Source organism: Ornithorhynchus anatinus, chromosome 17 (genome assembly GCF_004115215.2).
Source record: "Ornithorhynchus anatinus isolate Pmale09 chromosome 17, mOrnAna1.pri.v4, whole genome shotgun sequence".
Lineage (NCBI taxonomy): Eukaryota > Metazoa > Chordata > Mammalia > Monotremata > Ornithorhynchidae > Ornithorhynchus > Ornithorhynchus anatinus.
This window is the reverse complement of record NC_041744.1, coordinates 20661446-20684735: the sequence shown is the minus strand read 5'-3', so window position 1 is coordinate 20684735 and position 23290 is coordinate 20661446. Positions and strand designations below refer to the sequence as shown.

The 23290-nt window shown below is 43.3% G+C and overlaps 1 protein-coding gene across 6 annotated transcripts in view; it reads right to left on the bottom strand.

Moving 5' to 3' along the window:
- Nucleotides 1-23290, bottom strand: part of ITSN1 (intersectin 1) — a 133549-nt gene that overhangs the window by 82115 nt on the left and 28144 nt on the right. For 5 of the 6 annotated variants that reach the window (XM_029082331.2, XM_029082335.2, XM_029082337.2 and 2 more), the window contains exons 2-7: nt 11366-11425; nt 8880-8972; nt 7186-7249; nt 5088-5248; nt 1515-1694; nt 445-538 (exon numbers count right to left, since the gene is read on the bottom strand). In XM_029082331.2, coding sequence (XP_028938164.1) covers nt 445-538; nt 1515-1694; nt 5088-5248; nt 7186-7249; nt 8880-8972; nt 11366-11393 — 620 coding nt within the window. In that variant the 5' untranslated portion in view covers nt 11394-11425. The remainder of the gene's footprint in view (nt 1-444; nt 539-1514; nt 1695-5087; nt 5249-7185; nt 7250-8879; nt 8973-11365; nt 11426-23290) is intronic. The other variant, XM_029082336.2, reaches the window with a different exon arrangement.

Here is a 23290-nt window from a genome sequence, read left to right as displayed (position 1 = left end):
CTACCTCTCTCTCGCACACAAAGTACCCCTGTAATCCTATATTCCTAAATTTCAAATGACTAATAGCCTCAATTAGATAATTTCCTTTCCCACGTCTTAAATTCTACTTTGCTCTCTGAAATTCTTTTACAGTTCAGAGAATGGAAGCTTTAAATATAAAACTTGACCTTCTTGGGAATAGCTTTTTGAGCAGATGTGAAGGGGGCAAATTTGTAAGCCCAGCAATAACTTATCAGTCCTAGAGCATTCTAATTTTCAGGAGAAATCCTAGAATAATTAACACCATTGCCCAGCACGTACTGAATGCAATAATGACTTTTAATTACAGAAACACTGGAGTAACCAGTAACTACACAATAACAAAGGTCTGTTACAAACTTGGCTTTCACCCGACGCGAGAAATACTAATGAAAGGCTTGAACGGATTCAAAAAAACCAACTTACCTGGCCACATCAAACGATTGTGCCTTCTGTAGTTTAGCGTTTAACTGAGACCCTTGACCAGATCTACTAAAAGAAGAACTCTTTGGCAATGTGGCTGCAAGGAGTGAAATACAGTGTTCATTGATTTTAAGTATGCACTGTTACAAACCTTCTATCAATCCATCTCTGCTCCAAAAATTCAAAGCAGAGTTCCTTATCCAACCCACATTATGAGGGAAAAATAATAGACCATTCCCCATTTCTCTTCTCCCTCTCTTCACCTTTGAACCAAAATGTCAAATGAGCTTGTCTCATTCTAAAAAAAAACCAAAAAACAATGAAAAATCACCTCCCTCACCCCTCTGGCTATTTTGCATTCCAATTTTAAGTGAGGCATATTTCACACTGTTTAATTAACCCGCAGGTAAGCATCTGGTAGGGTTCAAAAAGGCAGCTGAATCAAAAGCTATATCCTGTGTGCTCGATTTATACTGTTTTGACGGTTGCTTGATGAACCTGACGTGGATGTGTAAGAGCCAAGTCATCTCAGTGAGCGGGCAAATGTACACATGACAGGAATAGGAATTCTCATCTTCTTCGTTGTGACTTAGCATCACGGTTGGAAATGTGGACAGGGTGTGCGTTTTAGTTCCCACTACCGGCTCAGGGACTGTGTAACGGCAGCCCGCTCTCGGACCAGGAGAAGCATGCGATGTAGGGAATACCGATCTACCGCCCGGGCGGCAGGATGTGAACGGCAGCCTCCGTGAAGCGGTTCAGCCTCGCTTCCAAAGCCATCCCTCCACCACCTCTTCTGAAACCAGCAACCTGCTAAACTGAGGGTGGTTTGTTTAATGTTTTCAAGAGACTTGTTGGAATCGGGTTTCGACTCGGGTCTCTCATCGAGCTAAGAGTGTGGTCTTACAGTTGCCGTCCCCGCTAGATGCTTTAATTCCTGCTTCCCTGGACCCAAATGAAGTCCAACCCCATACGACTAGCATTGAGGGCCCGGGAGAAAAGATAGGGAAGCAAAAGGCAGATTTGAAACGGTCCGTCGAGAGGCTAAGCTGCGGGTTCAATGGGTCGCGTACCGGGATGAGCAAAAGCAGGCAGAGGCTGTATGACCGAAGACGTGCCGTTAGCCAGGGAAGGCGCTGCTGCTGAAGGGACGGAAGATACTAGAGGCGGGGACATTCCGACTACTGGAATGGATGGCATTGGCACTGGGGCAACAGCTGTGAGAGACGGCATGCTGGCGATGCCTCCTATACCTACGTGCAGAAGAGAGAGAAACAAACAAAAATATTTCCCACAGAACGCCGGATGATGCTACGCCCGCAACTGCTCGAAGAAGGGTCGTCAGTCCTACGATTCCCGTTACTGGTTTCGGATTCGTAGCTTTTTAACCCACAGTCCCAGGAACCCGTCGGGACATGCCACTAAGCCCCGGGCCAGGAATCAAAACTATTACGAACCCCATCTAGTAAAAAATTAGGCCTCTTCAGGGTGGAAAACATTTCTTTGGACTTGGTCCCTCGGTCTCCTCACTGCAAAAGGGGCCTAAGCAAGAAAAATGACCGTCAAAAATCAGCACTGGCCAACTTCTTTTAACTAAGGGGCTGTGCGTATTACGTCTCAGAAGGTGATTCAATGTCAAACATTAGTTTTTAATTTCAAAAGGTGGCAATCACCGGATAGCATATAGTCTAGAGAAGTGAGGAAAAGTGAAAGGGAGAGATTTTTAAAAAAATGCATCCCCTCTGCTGTTACAATTCGAAGGCAGTAATGCTAAAATGGCAGCTCACTGTGGGCAGGGAGTGTATCTACCAAATCTGCTCTATTGTACTCTCCCAAGCATTCAGTACAGTGCCCTGCACGTGGTAAGCACTCAATAAATACTACCGATTGATTATATAACAGAACTGAGGAGATAAAGAAAAAGATAATGCAGTTTTCTAGTGACTAAACATGTCATCTACTAATCAGGACAGAGATTTGTTGTGTAGCGAGCATTTGCATACTGTAATCATTAAATAATAAACAATCCATGATGAAGACTCTGAGTTGCTAAAATAAAGGAAAAGAGAGGGAAAGTCTGGGGAAAACTCAAGTGTGCCCAGAAGTAAAGAAAAATAGGCAGTGGATGTAATAATTGTTTAAAAATTCTGCTGCTCCCTTTCTAGTTTACACGAACTTTTTTGCCCAACTTTTGCACAGAATTCTCGTGACAATTTTAGTTCTAAGGGAGGGAGAAAAGAAATGGCGGGAGGGGTTAAAACCTGATCGGGTGATGGATGAGAACAGTTTTAATGGGCCTGCGGATTTGGGGAACATCTGTGAGTTCCTAGACCACACTGAGTTGAATTTTAAAAGTTCACTGTCTTCGAAATGTACATCAATCAACTCTTAGCGGGCCACCCTGAAGAGTTCATCTCCTGGTGACAGACCTCCCTTTCTTGAGGGGCAGGGTCATGCACTTCCAACATAGAAGAAGGGACCAGACACCCTGCAAACCCATCAGCAGTGACCCTGAAGGTGAAGGCGGGGGCTCCTGACATTTGGTAGCAAAGGTATCAGCTCCGGCTGGCTGAAAATTAATCGCCAGCCCCAGAAGAAATCAGGGAATGGCCACAGCAAGTGGCCCCTGCCAATGTGGGGCGCCAGTTGGATTTTCCAGTCGCCTCCAATTCCTCTTTTATTTCCTTTTCCAGATCCCTTCCCGCTTACTCCATTTTGATACAAGTTCAGTATGGTAAATTTAACGGAGTCCGGCCTCATCCGGCAGATTTTCCGTGCTAGCTAAATGAACCTACAGTGCAGTAAAATCAGGACGGTTCTCTGAGCTGTTTATAATAATAATAATAATAATGGCATTTGTTAAGAGCTTACTATGTGCAAAGCACTGTTCTAAGCGCTGCGGGGATACAAGATGATCAGGTTGTCCCACGTGGGGCTCACAGTCTTTAATCCTCATTTTCCAGATGAGGTCACTGAGGCACAGAGAAGTTAAGTGACTCACCCAAAGTCACACAGCTAACAAGTGGCGGAGGTGGGATTAGAACCCCTGACCTCCGACTCCCCAGCCCGTACTCTTTCCACTAAAGCCACGCTGCTTCTCTTATAACCTCTTACAATCGATGCGTTGTCAGCCGCAAGAGGGGACGATTGGCAGAAGAATCTGAAGGAACGTGAGAGCCAGTCATTCCTAGCCAATTTTCCATTTGGTCTCCCTGGGTTCTGGAAGCTGTTCTGGATTTTCACTCAATGGGATCGATGGGTTTGATAACAACGGGCGACATGGTCCAGAGGCTAGGGCCACAGGCCCACGAGTTCTGACTGGCTTGTGCCCTGGCTGCCGCTGGGGATTATCCACGGCCACCAAACAAATTCCCCGAAGGCAGAGTCACCTCAGACACCTTCCCCCTCGGCTGAGAAGCCGGCAAGAGACTTCCTCCTGCTCACTGGACTCAACAGGCAGTCAGAACCTAACAACTCGTATCTGTCAGCTCAGAGGGTGGGAGACGATCTTCTTTCCCAAGCTGGGTGATGAGACCCACATCTCCTACTGGTGGACTGTTACAAACCTCTCTACTTAAAAAGAGGTTAAAAAAAAAAATCCCGATCAATATCCAATTTCCCAGTCATCTGCTCGAGGTCCGGGGATCCCCCCTCACTACAAGCAATGAGATCGGCCGTTTTTTGCCTGCTTTTTCACAGTCACGTAAGCAGATGTAGGTAAGGAATGGGGGAGGCCTCTGTCGATAGCTGGCTAGGGAGTGGCTGTCACTGAGAAGGGGTGGATCGGGGGGAAATGGAAAAAGAGACCTCCCACTGAGCCAATCTATTTGCCAGCTAAGTATCCTCTGCTCTTGGCAGATCCACACCAAAAATCACGGCCGGCTACAAAATACTACGCAGCAGAGGCCTGCTAAAAGGATGACCGTTTCCCAGGCTAGAGTTCCATGGATATTTGCGTTCTGGATGCGGGCGCATTTGGAATAAATCACACAGGGTGGACGCTCAAATATTAACGAGGGGCAGTTCCTAACATTTTATTTCAAGTTTTCAACAGGAAAATGACTGGGTTTATTAGAAATTTACATTAACAACAATTATTATGAAACAGAGCAATAACTGGGGCTCAACCTCATTCCCCCGTTCTATATCCAAATGACTCCGTGGAGGAAAGTCCTGGGGAAAGGCTTTCAAACCAATGCTACTGCCCACCGCCGGGAAGAGAATTGACAAGAAAGTGATAAGAAATGATCTTGACAGGAAATGGTGCCCGTGGCTTAAACGCAGCAAGGACCAGAGGAGGCCAAATTAGGAGAAACACAAATGCTAAGGGAACAGGAGACCAGAAAGGAGCCCGAAAGGGAAGATCCGGAGTCAGTGACGGGTAAGAAGAGTCACGGGGGTTAGTAAGAGTTGGCAATAGGCTGGAAGGGATTCTGGACAGGTTAAAAGTTCCTTTATCTCCACTTTGTTTTGCTCCCTTTGCTTTTCCCAAAGCAAATATGTGCCCTTGAACTCCCTCCTAAGCTTCCGTTCTAGGGACCATAAGTTTTCAGAGCAACTGCCACTACCACGCATCCCAGAGACAATGGGCATTCCTTATGACAAAAAAGGGATTACAGGGACCCAACAATGAACTTCATGCTTACCAAATGCTGGTGCACCGGAAATAGCAATGGGTTGCTGTTTCATGATGGGAGGAAGTGCAGAGGGAAGCTGATAGCCTTGGAGCTTCAGTTTGATCAGTTTCATCGCAATGGAAAACTCCATCTGATCCATTCTACCATCATTGTTCATGTCAGCCAGGGCCCTGAAATCCAGTGGTGACAATGACATATCAAAGACTCGTAATGGGAATGAAGGGGTCTTCCCTGAGCCCCTCTTCCTAGAAAAACACCATCCGCCCAAGTCCAACAGGCGCTCTTTGTGAAGGATTTCCTTAGATCTAGAAGGCCTCGCAATATATTTACCCTTCTTTAAATTATGACCCAATCTTAAATTCTCTTTCTTTCCTTAAATGGGTGACCCGTGACAACCAGATACTCTAGAATTGCATTTGAATGTTAACCCCCACACTCCCCCCAAGCCCAACCGTGGAGATGTGCGTAGCCTACTTAGCAGAGTGCTTAGAAACCGACAGCAAATGTCTACAGAAGCTCAGTGAAAATGCACAAACACCACTGGGGGGTTCTGCAAACTTCACTGGGAGCATACAACACTTTTTAGCTGACGGGTCCATATTTAAATAGCTACTCTTGTCAATTCCCTTTAGACTCCTGCCCTGTACTACTTGACATCACTTTAATTGAGCCTCCTCAAATGTGTTCATTATTAGGAAATCGTACTCCAACGTGAACATCCAAGTTGGGTCATTGAATGGGGCTTTATGGAGATTAGCTTTTTTTTAAGTAAGCAGTAAGTTAAAAGACAAAAGGGAGCCCCTGCAGAGTTCATGAAAACACTATAGTCCTTTCCATCAGCTCTTCCAATTCAAAGTCGGTATTTTGCCAACCAAAACATAAGGATATTAATGATTCAACCACTTCTCATCGGGATTGTTCCACTCTCCCTTAGGCAGATTTAAAAAATATCTATCCTTAATATAAAAACCCAGGGTTAGTTAACGAAAAAGAAAATATGGATTCTGGACGTCGAGAAAATTCTCTACATGATAAGACCAATCACCCTTATTAAAATACCATGAATATCTTTCAAATGAATCGATACCACGATAATATGAGCAAGTAACCAAAGGGAAAATTGTCCTTTAATGACCAACTTCTTCCCAAAACGGCTTTACATAAACTTACCATAAATAAATAGGGTCCACTTGAGCTCCTAGACACCCTCTACACACACATTACATCTGCCCTCTCTTTTCAGCCTCCTCCTTTCAAGTCTACGTCTCCTTCCGCAAAGAGTTACTAACGGAATCTGATATGTCTTATTTGGACACTCCAACTGCAGTGTTCCATACATCCAACCACGAGCAACTTAATAAAACCCAGGTATTTGATTTAATTCACCAGTTTTCTTCCTAGAATCTAGAGGTACACTTTTCATTTTATTGACGGTATTTGTTAAGTGCTTATTCTATGTCAAGCACCATTCTACATGCTGGGTTAGACACAAGATCATCAGAACAATTCCTGTTCTACACTGGGTTTACAGGATAAATCCCAGAGAGAAAGATTTCCATTTTACATATGCGGCAATTGAGGCCCAGAGAAGTTAAGTGATTTGCCCAAGGTCTCAAAGCAGACAAGTGGCAGAGTCCAAATTAGAACCCAGGTCCTTTGACTCCCAAGCCAGTGCTCTTTTCACTCTTTAATTTCATAAAGTAAGTGAGGTGGGTGAAGACCAGAATTAGTTCCACCAAAGTCCTTCAGCCACTGTTTCCTCTTTAAGCATATTGCAAAAGCAAATGAGCAACATACAAGGAGGGAATCAGGTGCATTAGGAAACTAAGTGATTGGTCTAACGTCACGGGAAGTTGGGGGTAAGGATAAAGTTAAAACCCTGACTTCTATTCCTCCATCCTTCACCAACTCCTCCGCTTACCTTTGTTCTCTCATGAAAAATTAATAAGTTACTATTTTGAGAAAAAAAAGTCGTTAATTTAAACTAAGAATGACATCTACGCTTGAGAAATTCATGGGTGACATTTCCCTCCAACAACTGCTTATAAGAAGCACGTCCCCAAATATAAACTTATTTATTGATGTTGGGCAAAAACTTTCAACTTACCATATCTGTGCTAAAACGGGCTGAGGTAACCCAGATTGAAAAAAAAAGTTCCTAGCTTGATCACCTGTAAAAAACAGACAGAGATTATTTGGGAGGAAAAAGTAGCGCTCAGAAAGCAAGTAACCCAGCAGGGACTAATTAAGGTAACACTGCTGACTAAGGAAGTTGAGGCTGCTGCAAACAGAGCACTCTGCCTCCTTAAGTGCTAAAATGCAAAGAAGAACAACTTTAAACCTGATAAAGATGAGGCGGACATGGGGACTCTAATTCTTGTCAAACGTTCCCTAGGAGAATCTGTAACATTTGCACTAGTCAGGCAGTCCCACTTGGAGATAATGGGAAACAAATGCTTAGTTGTAACATCTGCTGAGAGGAAGACAGGAAGCATATGTTTCCTTCTGTCCAGAGTTTGTGGAGAGTTGCTTCTTGCTGGGGATGTACTGCCTGAGAGAAATGGTGAAGAAATCTTTTTTTTTAAAGGAAAGATCATTCCCGATCACGTCAGTATCATCACACTACACTTTATGATTCCCTTTCAGGAAGATCAAGTCTTAGGAACAACAAATGGTTTAACTCAAAGCCAAACCTCTCTGAAAGCTGTGAAAGTGGGCCATCTGCAACTATTTTCTCCCCCCCACCATTAGTCGCAAACCAATTTTTAGGGAAGCCAACAGCTCAAGTAAAGTAAAATCTGAAAGGGCAGGGTAGGGCAGGAAGCGTACTAAAGGAGTAGAGTCATCTGACAGCAAATTTATAAAGGGAAATTGGTTTGATTCTTGTAAAAATGCTTTATATTTGCATAGTGCTTTTCATCTTCTTCCCAAGCATTAAAACACTACTCATCTCATTTTGTCCTCTGAACATTCCCGTGAAGGAGGGAGAGGCAAATATTATTCTTTCCACTGTTGAGATGAGGAAATTGAGATCTTGAGAGCAGGCCCGAGTCAGAAGGGGGTCTAAAATCCAGCTCTCCCGACACCCAGGTCTATGCTGTCCACTAGATCACACTACCTGTCCTCTAAAGGTGGAATTTTGACTTAGATATAATATGTGCCCAGTACTCTGCACCACATCAAATGGATACTCATTATATGCAGCTGCTGCTATTAAGCTATGGATGGTGAGATTGTATTCACTGATGGAGTATCTTGCTGAAAATAGTGAGGGCACAGTGTTTGCGCACTCTTACTCATTTTGCCCAAGCTAATTCTTTCTTGTGGTATTTATTAAGCGCTTACTATGTGCCAAGCACTGTTCTGACAGCTGGGGTACATACAAAGTAATCAGGTTGCCCCTGTGGGGCTCGCAGTCTTAATCCCCATTTTACAGGTGAAGAAACTGATGCACAGAGAGGTTACAGGACTTGCCCAAGGCCACAGAGCAGACAAGCTTCAGACCCGGGATTAGAACTGACGTTCTTCTGACTCCCAGGCCTGTACTCTTTCCACAAGGCCACGCTCTTCTAAGTCATTTGGGAGCAATAATTATGACTAAACTAGCCCTTTGGTGGTTCTGTCAGAAAGTGACAGTAGAGCCCAGAGGTTCAGGAAAGGAGCAAGTGAGCAGACGAGTTGGGGCTGGATCCCAGTCGAAGGCTCGGTTTTTACCCCCTCACGTAGCTTTGGGAATCCAGGTTGTCTGCCTAATTACGGAATCTTCAAGCAAAGAGAAATAAGAAAAATAAAGACAGTTACCGGTGATAAATCCAGATGTGGGTTTGAGACTGTGAAACTGCTGATCGTGCTTTGCTCTTTCCTCCACGGTTATGGCCCAGATATCCAGGGTGCCTAATAAATCCGTAAGAAAAAATTTTTTTAAAGAAACCCTAGTCTCTGGATTAAAAACAAAAGAAAAACCTAAAGCTACAACCTAAAACCAGACCCTAATTTGAGGGTCTGCATACAAAACATCCATTGGTTTACAGTACGATGTATTTATCCTATGAGTTACACCCATGACAATTTTAAGCTTTACACTTAACGAGGATATGAGGCAGCGGAAACGGGCTGGCACAAGGGAATTTCTTTCTAAGAAATCCCATCCAACAGCGTTATAGTTAGTAAATGGAGGCAGCCGGCAAGGAGAATGAGGAATCACTCTCAACGACAGATGGGGGTTGGGGAGGTGAGAAATCCTTCCGATATTTCCGAGGTCCCTTTGGGCGGTTCCCCCCTACCTGGGACCCCTGACAACTGGAGTAGAAAGAGCAAAGAGAAGCCGGTCCTGTCTTTTTTCAACTTCCATTTTATCAGGGATTTGAGAGCGGGGGCTATATCTTAGCAAAGTGCACGGCACCTCGGTGTTACACATGGATTGAGGATCCAATAAATATTAACTTCTAACACGATACGACCGACTGACTGACTGACTGCTGACTGGAGACTTCATTCATCTGGAGAGATTGGAAAATCGACCTGGTCCCTGGACTACAGCATGAAATTTCTGAATCCCAAGACCAAGAGGCACCATCTCCCTGCCTTCGGGAAGGAGCCATTCAAGAGAGCTGCAATTCTAAAGGACTCCAGGCTTCTCCTGAAGCCCTGCTTCTGCTTAAGAATTCTGACAAGAAATTTTGCCAGTTGCCACATCAAACTCTTGACCTCAGACTTCAGTGTTCTCCCCTGACTCACTGGGAGATAGGAGAGGTTTGGAATCTCCGACTACTTTCCTGCAAATCTAGTTGCTGCCCCCGCAGAAGACTGAGTCACCACAGATGCCAACCCTGTCTGGAATGCCTTCTCCCTTGACGCTCCCAAACCACATCCTTCCTCCCTTCCAAACTCTACTACAAGCTAGGTCCTCAACAAAATAACTGTGGCATTTGTTAAGCACTTTAACTCTTCTAGAAGCAGGAGGGAGAACAGGTATTGAACCCCCGGCTTACAGATGAGGGAACTGAGGCACAGAAAGTTAAAAGACTTGCCCAAGGTCTCACACAAGTGGAGGAACCGGGATTCAAAGTTGGGTCCTCTGACCTTCAATTCTGTGCTTTTTCCAGCAAGCCACACAACAGGCTTCTCAGTTAAAACCCAGCTGCTTAATGTCTACGACTGCCTACTTTCTGCGGTTGTCTCATCTTTCCCTCTGGGATGCAAATTCCTCAATGGGTCTTGGTCAAACTTTGTGACACTCCAAAGTGCCCAAGGTACTTTTTACACTGACGGTATTTCACACTTAGTTGACACTGACACATGACCTAAAATTCTTTTGAAGTAAGGCCATTTTCTCTTGCTGACACACAATGAAGATGAACAAGCATCAATCACTATTGTTCACATAATAATCCTTCCTATTCTTGAAAAACACTGTCACCCTTCAGCCTTCTCTTTTTCATTTTCAACCATTCTATTTTCTATCCCTTCAATTGAGTTCGCTGTTCTCCTCTAAACTCTCTACAGCTCTCCACTGCTGAACCCCAAATTAAGGGTTCAAACCTTAAAAAACCTTACCCAGGGAAGAACTTCAGTGGTCATGGACATGTTTTATTCATTCCCACACACCTCTGCACCCTGTTGCTGATCCTTCTGGAATCACTGGACCCCTCCTACCCCTCGAGTTTCTGCAAGATTTTTCTCCATCGCTTGCAGAGCACCCGACTCTCTCCGCCTGAGCATTTTCTAAGTATCAGAGACTGTTACAGTGAAAATATTTTCCGTTCTTAACATGAACCTAATGCCAACAATATGGGAGACACACGACAGGATGTAGTTAGCTATACAGACTGTCGTCATGTTCACAATTTCCAGTCCCGCAGTGGCAACTCTGTCCCACCAGCAGTCTGCCCTAACAGTGGACTATTCCACCACTACAGAATTCTCTTAAAAAGACAATCTGTGTTCAACACATCTGCTTGCTGCGCCACTCTACAACAAATACAATCAGAAACTCATGGCAGGAACACTCCTGCAATCGGTCATATTACTTGAGCGCTTACTGTGTGCAGAGCACTGTACTAAGCGCATGGGAGAGAACAATCAAAGTTGGTAGGCATGCTCCCTGTCCACAACCGGCTTCTAGCCTAGAGGAATATATGGTTTAGATTAGGTATTTTTATTATTTTTATTTCAATTTTATTATTAATATTAACATAGTAGTATTTTTATTTCAAAAATAAAAATGGCAAACCTTGAAGATTGAAGAACAAGAAAAAAATTCAAGCAGAGAACTCTGAACAACTTACCCCCGAAAGGAGCCGGAAACTGAGCCATGGTTCCGTCACTTTTGGCTTCCTAAGTGATGCCTAAAATAAAAAAAAGAGTTTCACTGTACACGACCATTTGAATCAATCTATGGCTTTCCCTGAGCACTCACTGTATGCAGGGATTGTTCTAAAGGCTTGGGAGAACAGTCGTATTTCATTCTGCTGCCCGGATCGTTTTTTGACACAAACGTTCAGAACGTGTTTCCCCACTCCTCAAAAAAGTCCAATGGTTGCCCATCTACCTCCGTATCAGACAGAAACTCATAATTGGCTTGAAAGCACTGATTCACCTTGCCCCCTCCCACCTCGCTATTCTTTTTAGCAGTTAGAGCAACTAGCTATTTCTACTATAATTACAAAACATGATCGGTCTTTCAGTAAGCACTCGATAACCTTGAACTTGAAGCTATAAGGACTTCTTTAATTCTGAGTGTGGGAACTGGTTAGTGAGGTTATTGCCAGCAAGCTAAATCATGAAAAAAACAACAGAACAAAACCTTTCACTTGACGTAAGCAAAAATGTGGTTATCCCAATGACCAGCTGGGATCTTTCCTCTCTTGAATCTTTCATTTACCAGGACACTGACCTAAACCAATTAAAAGGCCTCCTTAACTTTAGCTTCTGGGTTATTGTTTTAATTCAGTATATAATATTTTGCCTTGGACTTTAAACCAACCAGATGAACCCTACCTAAGAGAATCCTCTTTCCTAAGAGCAATAGAATATTTTGGGTCCTTCAGGTTTTGCTGCTGAAAAACACACTGGAAAAAAAACTGAGCGATTCTACGACACGGTTACTTAGGCCTTGAACTGGAAGGTTATGAAAATTTAAGATGCATTCAAGTATCCCTGACTTAGAGAAGCAGCATGGCTTAGTGGAAAGAGCACGGGCTTGGGAGTCAGAGGTTGTGGGTTCTAATCCTGGCTCTGCCACTTGTCTGCTGTGTGTCCTTGGGCAAGTCACTTCACTTCTCTGTGCCTCAGTTACCTGCTCTGTAAAAACGGGGATTAAGAAATGTGAGCCCCATGCGGGACAATCTGATTACTCTCTATCTACCCCAGCGCTTAGAACAGTGCTAAGCACATAGTAAGCGCTTAACCAATACCATAATTATTATTATTATTATTCTGTAAGCAGAGTCCTTAACGACACCATAACCTATCGTATTCATTGATACAAGGAGCCATCTTATTGATTTTCAGACTTTAAGATGAACGGAAAAATAATTTGTCGCTACCTTCCGAGAAAAGGTAGTTCTAAAAAAAACTCGGTGTTTGCGGCAACGACGGGAACTAAAACTTGGAACTTATTTATATATCGATTACCGCTTCCCTCTCCAAATTCCGTCCGCTAATAAAACTTGGGCAGAGTTCCTTACAATGTCAACGTTCCCTGAGGTCGTTTTCTTGGGACGATGGGGAGCGGAGGGAGCTGCCAATAACGGCAAGTAACCCAGAAACTTCCTGTCGGTCTGGATTACTGCTTACGTGAACGAAAAGCAGGCAGTGAATCCACTAGGAGAAAGGTCATGAAAGGAGCCTATGTTTCTATAGGAGAGGCAGAAGTTGCTGGGGCCACTGCCAATGGTCCTTGATGAATTCCAGTTAAATCAACAGCGTGGCTCAGTGAAAAGAGCCTGGGCTTGGGAGTCAAAGGTCATGGGTTCGAATCCCAGCTCTGCCACTTGTCAGCTGTGTGACTGTGGGCAAGTCACTTCACTTCTCTGTGCCTCAGTTACCTCATCTGTAAAACGGGGATGAAGACTGTGAGCCTTACGTGGGACAACCTGATTACCCTGTATCTACCCCAGCACTTAGAACAGTGTTCTGCACATATGCCTAGGGCTGAAGAAACCCCAAAGGGAGAAGTACATTTACAACTCATCGGCATGTCTGGTTTTAGTTCACTGTTTTCAATAACAGTAATAATATTATACATTTGGAATAGGAATATTAGAGAGATGAACGATGGTTCCTTCTTGAGCAAACCACAGATTGAGTAAACCGTAATATTTTGCCAACTCCAAAACTGCCAGTCATAAAAGATGTGGAAAAAAATAAAACAGCCATGCCATCGTTTAAAAAAGAATATGGCACATACACAACTAGTTTTCCAGCACAGGAAGGGCACAATACATTGGTTGAAGATACTTCGTACCGCAAACTCCCCGCAGGCAGAAAACATGACCACCAACTCTATTGTACTGTACTCTGCTAAGCACTTAGCTTAGTGTTCTGCACAAGGTAAGCACTCGATAAATGCCATTGACGTGGCCTAGTGGATAGAACATGGGCCTGGGAGTAAGAAGGACCTGGGTTCTAATCCCAACTTGTCTGCTTGTGTGATGTTGGACATTCTAATCCCAACTTGTCTGCTTGTGTGATGTTGCGCAAATCACTTTTACCTTCCTGTGCCTCAGTTACCTCATCTGTAAAATGGGAATTTAAAAAAAAAGCCCAACGAGAAAGGTAACCAAGGTAACAGCAGCTCCTATACGTGGATAGTCTGGAAAGACGACGGCTAGGAGGGGATGTGACTAGAGGTAGCATTTATGAAGGGTCTGGTCGGGGCTTTCCTCGGACTCCTGTTAACCAAATCTCATTCCACCGAGACAAGGGGCTACCCGCTAAAATTTGAAAGTGGAGGCTCAAAATAAATCGAAGTAATTTTGCACCCACCAGGTGACAAGCATAAAGAATTCATTGGCACAAGGAGAAAATCCCCGTACGTTAAGGGGTGAGATAAATCTATCTCCAAACATGTAGTTCTGCCATGACATGTTTTTTCACTATGCATTTTGGCCAGACTTCTGGGAATTAGGGAACCTTCTTTTGATGGTAAGTTTGTTTTGGATACAGGGTGACACCGTGTTGGAAGAAACAGTTGTGCACATATCCTCCCACACACGCCTTTTTTATCAGACACGAATGAGGATACCACATGAGTTTTTCTTAGTGTGGAGTTTTGACAAATTAATCCCCACAATACAAAACTGGGTGCGATTCTGTAATAGGAAAATGGAGTGCCTTTTGCCAGACACAACACTATCTGTACAATTAGATGTCAAGGAAAGGTAACCTCTACATTGCTCTTCTAAACATATTTATGGGCCACGAGCTGGGGGTAGAAGACCAGGCTGGATAGTCCACCGTTTATGTATGTTCATGATCAAAACGGCTTGGTCAGAAAAGAAAACATTGACTTTGCACTCTGAGGTTTTCTGCAAACAGCGACCGTGGAATTTTAATACGAGTTACGTTAAGGCTTTCAGAAGCTTCTAACATTTTCAAGAAAACAATACTAAGGGAAACCAATACTTGGTTTCCACTATATGGGGACATGTCCCTTCACTTCTCAGTCCTGCTACCACCAAAATAGACGAAAACGCAACAAATGACGGCGTGACTTCTAGTAAAGCAATATGTTTCCCTCCTCTCCATTCCCCTAAATGAACAACTACTTAGTTGTAGTCCTACAAGGTGACCAATGCCAAATGTCCTGTACAGCACGTAGAGTGAAAACAAAAAACTCTCTATATTCCTTGCAATTACATAGCTTGGGGGCATAAGACCTGCACCCCATCTTTAAGAGATAATATTAGACTGCCAACCCCAACATTTGGTATAATCAAGGCTGTAAGTTCGTTGTGGGCAGGGAATATGTCTGTTCTGTTACACTGTACTCCCCCAAATGCTTAGTACTCTGCACACAATAAGCGCTCAATAAATACAACTGACTGGTGGGCGCTTAGCTATATTCCCTCCTTACACATTACAACGCCCCCCATCCCTCCTGTTGCTGACAAGTTCCCCACTTTCAGTCGCAGCTGGGGGAATTTGTAATCTGTTAGAAATTGGGGTTTCTCCCTCGAAAGACTCAGGGTGAAGGTCACAGGGCCAATCTCTGGAGGAACAAGCCCCGGGTGAGCATGCTTAAGTCATGTCCTTCTCTCCCGAGAACGCTACAAAGCAGCGGCCTCCCGCAGCATCAGAGTGTTTCTGGATCATCTGGCTCTGACTTGATTCTGAAGCACATACTTAAAATAAGCACCACTCTCTTTTGAAAAGAGAAAGGAAAGAGCCTATGAGCTAGCTACACAGAAGCAATCACATGCGGGTTTATTTCAGTATTTTATTTTAAAATCCAAAATACAAAGCTAAAAATGAAAGCCGGTGGAGTCTGCAATCCTCGCTGATTGACGCGGCGATTAGAATGCCTATTTCCACACGACTCCTCTCTCCTCAACCCACAGGCGGAATAGGTGTGGGGCTCAGGGATGGGGGGAAAGCGTGGAAATTGTCAACGAAACGAAAATAAATTTCTGAGATTCCTTTTAGCAGGAAACAATCCCCAAACAACTCAAGCCATTTCTAGACAGATGAGAACAAGATAAAAGGAAACTTCATTTCCAGTAGCGCTCTTCATGGGAAAAGCGTCAGGACATAATTACATAAGAAAGATGAGGCTTTAGATTCAAACGGGCAATTACAAAATATACTTGGAAAGGTGATGGGAAATACGGGAAAAAAGTCAAGGAGGACAGTGCTGAAAATAAGCCGCCCTTTAGGGCAAAATAAAAGAGAGAGAGAAACGTAATTATATCCAGAATTATTCACAAACCAAATTCCCTGTGACCAGTGTCTCAGCCTACAAGTAGCTGAAGTGAATAACTTTGCCAGTTTTCAGTCCATTCTTGCCTAGGATATTATTTTAATACATACACACTTATGGATACATTGTTGTGTAGCTATCTACAACCATACGCGGTGCCATCTAAAAAGTGTGACTATTATATTACTATTAAATAATGAGTGGACTCAACCAGACACTGGAAATAGGTAGGAGGAAACATTTGTACAAATAAAGCTGCACCTTGGTTTACTGAATGGGCCACTGAGAAATACAGTTTTTCCACCTTTTTTCCTTATAGACAGGACAGATAGTAAGTTTTCCTAAGAAGTCCAAGGAAAAACTATTCATAACGAACTTTAGTTCGAGTGGCAGAATGAACTCCAGAGATTAGGGGACTTGTCCAAAATCACATGGGGTCAAAGGCCGGGGCAGGTCTCCAGACACTAACACTTAAATCAACTTTGCCCAGGAATTCCTTAAACTCCCCATACAGATGAGAGAAAATAATAACAATAATAACAATAATGTTATTTGTTAAGTGCTTATTATGGATAAAACTTCAAAATTATCTTCTCAAATCACCAGCCCCTCGCCTCGAGGGAAAAGGCCTAAATGAGCTTTAAAACTGAGATTTAGGATACTCCTCATTTCAACTATCTGACTTTTGGTCAACTTTCGAACATGCCTCTTCAACTATAGACCTACCCATTTTAGGAGATTCAAGTAGTATTTAGCTCAGCATCCCGCAAACATCGTGACTAAACAATGCACACAATAGCCTGTCTAGACTTAAATTAAAGACTTTGCGGAAAACTCGAAAGCAAAATTTTTAAACCAGCCAGACTAGATTTCTTTAAAACTAAAAGTTCCAAACATCTCACTTCCCTGGTCTATCTGCCGTCAACCCACATTTATGATCGTACGAAAAGGACGACATGATATTTGCTTGGATCCTAAGCTAACGTACACACGCGTGGTTATTTATAAAGCAAATTTTTATACTACCGGAGCCACGCGGACTTGGCATCAATCGCTCGGGAATATTTGGCAGGAGAACGGGAATAGGAAAGGGGGTAGGGGGAGGGTCTCTGAGAAGTTTAAGCCCAAGCAGGAGGACCAGAAGCTTAAGGTGCTGTTGGAACAGACTGGGTCTGGCCTGAAGGCAGCATCTCTGGCCAGAGAGTCACTTCACAAATAAGGAGGAATTCCGACTGGCAACAACATTCCTAATTGGGAATCTGGAGCCGGTGGGTTGGACCCACAGATTTCTTGAAACGCAGAGGGAAAAAAAAAATCACACTGAAGCCCGGATATGACAGAGAAAAGAATGAACCAGCTCGGCCCATTTCACCAACCTGATCGCTGATAGTCTCAGTTCTGAAGCCACAGCTGCTCCTTCAAAAATACCTCCCTTTAAGAGCGATAACTCTTTCCTTAGTAGGAAAAGAGCCCTACTGATCCAATACGAGGCGAATCAGTTTGCTTCCATTTTCGGAGATACGAGGAAGATTAAAAGCAGCACAGAGGGCAATGGGCTGTAGTTGAAAAGGATCTGATTTGTTTCCAAATATTGCTCCCCTAAAACATTAATAGAAACTTTGAAGAAAGGATTTCTGCTGCCAGGGTTGTGGGTAAGGAAGGCTTTCAGGCTGCATAAACCTAAGCTCTCCTCAAACTGGGGCAGGCACTTTTCTCCCCTCGTATTTAAAGGGAGCTGGAGGGGCGGGGGGGAATAAGCAAAACAGTAATGAGGAATTATTACCAAGGCCTAGCTATCGGGGTATCTCTTGGCAACGCGCACTGGCAACTCAGACTGAATTGTCCATTTATCACGCCCACGTCTCACAGGGGGAAAATGACAGTAACATCTAGCTTGTTTGCCTTCCACTGCTCAGATTTTGACTTCAGTTCCTCCCAAGGGCTCTCACTTTAATGTTTGTGGATGGGATAGAGAGAGAGATGAAGAAAGAGCAAGACAGAGAGAGAAAGAGAGAGCGAGAAAAGGAGAAGAGTGAGAAGAGAGAGAGAGAGAGAGAGAGAGGTGAGTCACCATTCAAGAGACACACAGAAAATACTGTAAGCTCTCATAGTTCCTTCCCCCTTGCTTTGCTCGTTTCCAGTTAAATCAAATTCTGAATTCCTGAAGAATGATCTTTGGCTCCAATTTGGATGTTAAAAAAAAAGCTCGGGCTCCTAAATTACAGCAACATGAGGCGAAACTGCTATCCATAAAATTATACCAGGGTAACTGAAGAACCTGACCTCTAACTACAGATGTTTCTGAGGCTTGCGGGACTAAATACTAAATGGGGGATCGCTAAGTAGATAAAGCATTTCTAATAATAATAATTATAACAGTGGTATTTGTTAAACACTATGTGCCAGACACTGTACTAAGCGATGGGGTAAATACAATAGAGAAGTAGCGTGGCTTAGAGGAAAGAGCAAGGGCTTGGGAGTAAGAGGATGTGGGTTCTAATCCCGGCTCCGCTACTTGTCTGCTGTGTGACCTTAGGCAAGCCACTTAACTTCTCTGTGCCTCTTAAAATGGAGATTAAAACTGTGAGCCCCAAGTGGGACAACCTGATTACCCTGTATCTACCCCAGTGCTTAGAACAGTGCTCGGCACATAGTAAGGGCTTAAATACCATAATTATAATTATTATTATTACAAGCAAATTGGGTTGCTGTCCCTGTCCCATGTGGGGCTCACAGTCTCCATCCCCATTTTACAGATGAGGTAACTGAGGCACAGAGAAGTGAAGTGACTTGCCCAAGGCCAGGCAGCACACAAGTGATGGAGCCGGAATTAGAACCCATGACCGTCTGACTCCCAGGCCCAAGCTCTATACATCACACCACGCTGCTTCGCCTAATAGCAATAGAGAGCCTACTACTTTGAGCCATATGGTGGGTGAAAACGGGAGGAATCTCTAAAATGTCTGCAGCACAAAGCAAAACTAAATTTCAGGACTTAAATGCAATTATACCAAGTGAATAATCTTTATAGAGAAATGGTGCGTACAAATAATATATTCAATTACTAGCATTTAAGCAGCACGGCCTAGTGGATAGAGCATGGACCGGGAAGTCAGAAGGAGCTGGATTCTAAACCCAGCTCCACCACTTGTCTGCTGATTGTCTGCTGAGTGCAAGACATTTCACTTCCCTGTGCCTCAGTTACCTCATCTGAAAAATGGAGATTAAGACTGAAAGCCCCATGTAGGACAGGGACTGTGTCCAACCTGCTGACCTGTATCTGCACTTGTGTTAAGTACAGTGCCTGGCATATACTAAGCATTTAACGAATACCACAGTATGTTATCAAAAGAAATGATTAAAATACTTATATTTCCCTCTCCAAGCCTTCTATTTCCAAACTCCGGTGTTGTTTTCAAAAATGGGCTGTCAATTCAGACCCAGAATTAAGTAGGTTCAAAGTCACTCTAAGATCTAAGAAAGAGAAGTCAAAAGTTGTTTACGGCTCATTAATGAAAAAGATAAATTATATCCCACAAAACACAGAGGCCCCACAATATCATATACCTCTATTTGATCACATCAGCAACTTCACAAACCACGCACAGAAAACACATCCCAGCCAAAATGGCAATGCAGGGAAAATTACGATTTCTTTTCTTTGCAGGAACAAAAATTTCAATTATCAAGGCCCAAGGTTACAAAGCACTTGAACAAGTCTACACTTCTAAAGAATCTGGCACCATCAAAAGATTCCCACTGAAGTGAAAATGAAGCTTTTTCGTTAAACTTTCCCCTTTTCACATTTTTCCCCACCCCCGTAAGCACTTTTAAAAGTTCCTGTTGTGGGTGTTGAAGAAAGCTGTGTAAAACTGGATGGTTTCTAGACCTTTAATTAATGATACATACTCACTGGCTCCCTGGATCTCCTCCACATACTTATTCTTGTGATTTGGGGGCCCTAACGGTCAGTCGGCAACCCACTCTTTTTCTCGGGCTATTAACCAACCTCCAGCAGAGTTTTCTGAGGTCGTACTCAGATTTCAGAAAATAAGCACCCACAAAACTGGAAAGGAAACTCTGTCCAATTACACACATATGAACAACGGGACCAGATTCAAATTCTTTCTGCCACAATCACGGATCATTCCTGTCAAAATAAGGCACTGAAAACTATAAACATGTCAAAGGAACGTTATTCAAGAGGTTAATAACGTCCAGTGGCCGCTCAAAAAGCACTGTTACCCAACAGAAAAAATTACACTGAAATCATCACTCGCTCTTGTTGATGAGCAGTCCTGGAAATGGCACTAACATTTCAAATTCATTGTATTAATTAAGCAACCACCTCTAGACTAGAAGCTTGTGGGGGCAGGGAATGTGTCTGTTTATTGTTGTACTGGACTCTCCCAAGCGCTTAGTTAGAGTGAATGAATATTCAGAATGTGTTAAAAGACACATTCAGACACAGTACAATCAGATCAGGAACAATACCTGTCCCACGTGGGGCTCCACAAAGTAAAAGATTAAAAGAACATGGCATTCCCATTTTGCAACCACACCATCGGGATAATAGAAGCATTTCATCATCTACCTTTGAGGTCCTCACGGATAAGATCTCCCAATTCTGTGACTGCTATTTATTAAGGGCTTGCTCTGTGCGGGGCACTGTACTAAAAGCTGGGGTAGATACAAGGTATCAAGGTGTAATAGGTCCATGTTCCGTGTGGGGCTCACAGTCAATCCCCAATTTACAGGTGAAGGAACTGAGGCACAGAGAAGTGAAGTAACTTGCCCCAGATCACGCAGCAGATGAGTGGCGGAGCCAGAATTAGAACCCACATCCTCCGACTCCAAGGTTTGGGCTCTTTCCACTAGACCTCACTGCTTGTCCCCACTTCCACCGTCTGGCTTTACAAGGGAGGCCACTGCCCACCCTGCTCCCTCAATCCAGCGTGGCTCAGTGGATAGAGCCCGGGCTTAGGAGTCAGAGGTCATGGGTTCTAATCCCGGATCCGCCGCCTGTCAGCTGTGTGACTTTGGGCAAGTCACTTGACTTCTCGGTGCCTCAGTTCCCTCATCTGGAAAATGGGGATTAAGACTGTGAGCCTCACATGGGACAACCTGATTACTCTGTAACTACCCCAGCGCTTAGAACAGTGCTTGGCACATAGTAAGCACTTCACAGATACCAACATTATTAATCCTAGGACCATTGGTTTTCACTTCGGGCAAAGACCATACAAACGAATGGTAATATTCAGCACAGGAAAAAAATAATGGGATTCAGGTCCATTCGTGATAATTAAGGAGGGGGGAAAAAATCATCTAATCACATCCACTCGGGATGGAACAAACATTTTGGGGGAGACTATATTGATTCCAAAAAGATGTTTAACCTCTAATTAAAAACCATTTAACCAGGAATTCCATTTTAGCTAAAGTTTCAACCCTTCACAGTTGAGCTTTTTGTGAGAAGGAAATAATCTCAGTTGTCATGTTCCATCCTATGTGTTCGCTGGGCTTTAAAATCCTTGAGTTTTAAAGAAATAAAACAAGCTAACCACTGAATTCACAAATGGTCCTCTAGGGGGAAAAACCTACTAGCTAATAAAAGTATTAGCGTAGAAACCTATAAAATGCTTCCATTTAGGCAATGAGATAGATTCCATTATGCCACATTCTAGTGAATGGTGAAAAATGGTCCTTGAGGGATAAAAATATGCCCCGCTTGGTCTTTATCAAAGGGGACACTTTTCTACAAAAGTCTGAGCTAACGCTTCAGGGGACTGAATTATAGCAGATGAAGAGACATGCTCCTTGTTAGACCAGTGATCATTTCAAAGGGCTTTCCATTCACAGTGCAAAAAAAGGATTTTATTAGGAAGAGCTGGGTGTAGCGCTTTAATCAAGAAATAATGTTTCCAACAAATCATGGATAAGAAAAGGAAAAAACACCCCCCGCTAAAATTCCCCTAGATTCAAAGACATCTGCTAGTTTTCAGTGCTTGGCGCATAGTAAGCGCTTAACAAATACCATTATTATTAAAAACTGCTGCAGACTTAGACCCGTATCTACACTATCGAAATCTTCCCGTATATTTTTCGGCATTTTGGTCAGGAACATATACATCATAAGGTCATTACAAGGAATCTGACTACCAAAAGGTTGTCGGTACTTTACTGGGCTGCGGAGACAATAACAGCAGGTCGGCTGCAACACAATTGGATTCCCGTTGACTCTTTAGCCAAGACACACACATGACAATATCAGAAAGCTTTAGCTGATACTTCGCACTACCAGCTGAGAAGGGTACTATCCTGGAGTGAGTAGAAACACCACATCTTTAAGAAGCCATCCTTGGCTACAAATAAAGAACCAACTGCCAGGTTTTCTAGTCCAAAGAGTCAAAGCATGCTGGCCAAAAATAGGAATGTCATCGTCACAGTGGGACAGAAACTATTCAACCGATCGGTGTCCACAGGCAAAGCATCAGTAACCATTTTGGGACTTTAAATATCAATTAATTGAATATTCTATTTACACACTTCCTTTTCCATTCACGAGGGGTTAGGTGCCCAAGCATGGTGACTGATGAGGTTGTGAATATAAAAGGCTTAAACTGCAATGATGTTCCAATTTAAATCTCAATGATCCACATCTATAAAGAGCAACTCTATAAAGAGCAATTGGAGAATTTACTTAGTCCCCCTTACGAAGTTAGATTTTGGCTATAGCTACAGAAGAAAGGTGAGAGAAATATTCATGTGGATTAATAAGATTTCAAATATATTATTACTACTATTATAGCATTTGTTAAGCGCTTACTATGTGCCAATCCTGTTCTAAGCACTGGGGGAGGGATACAAGGTGATCAAGTTGTCCCACGTGGGGCTCAAAGTCTTCATCCCCATTTTACGATGAGGTGAAGATGAGGTAACCGAGGCACAGAGAAGTTAAGTGACTTGCCCAAAGTCACACAGCAGCCCGTGCTCTTTTCACTAAGCCACACTGATTCTCTAACCTTTGAATAGTAGCAAAGCAGAAAAAAAAAATTTCTTCAGTGACTAGGACCAAGTCATTTTTTTCCGCCCAATAACAGAATATCAAACTACCTTCTAAAAAAAATTCACCAAATTAGTGTTACTCGAATGGGCCATAAATTTCCTAAATTTCAGATATAATGAGGAACTGGGTAGTGGTAGTCGAAAGGCAAATTTAAAAGCACAAATTGACAAGCACAAATTCCGCACAAGGGTACTTAGGGAGAACCGGGTAAATGTGCCAGTC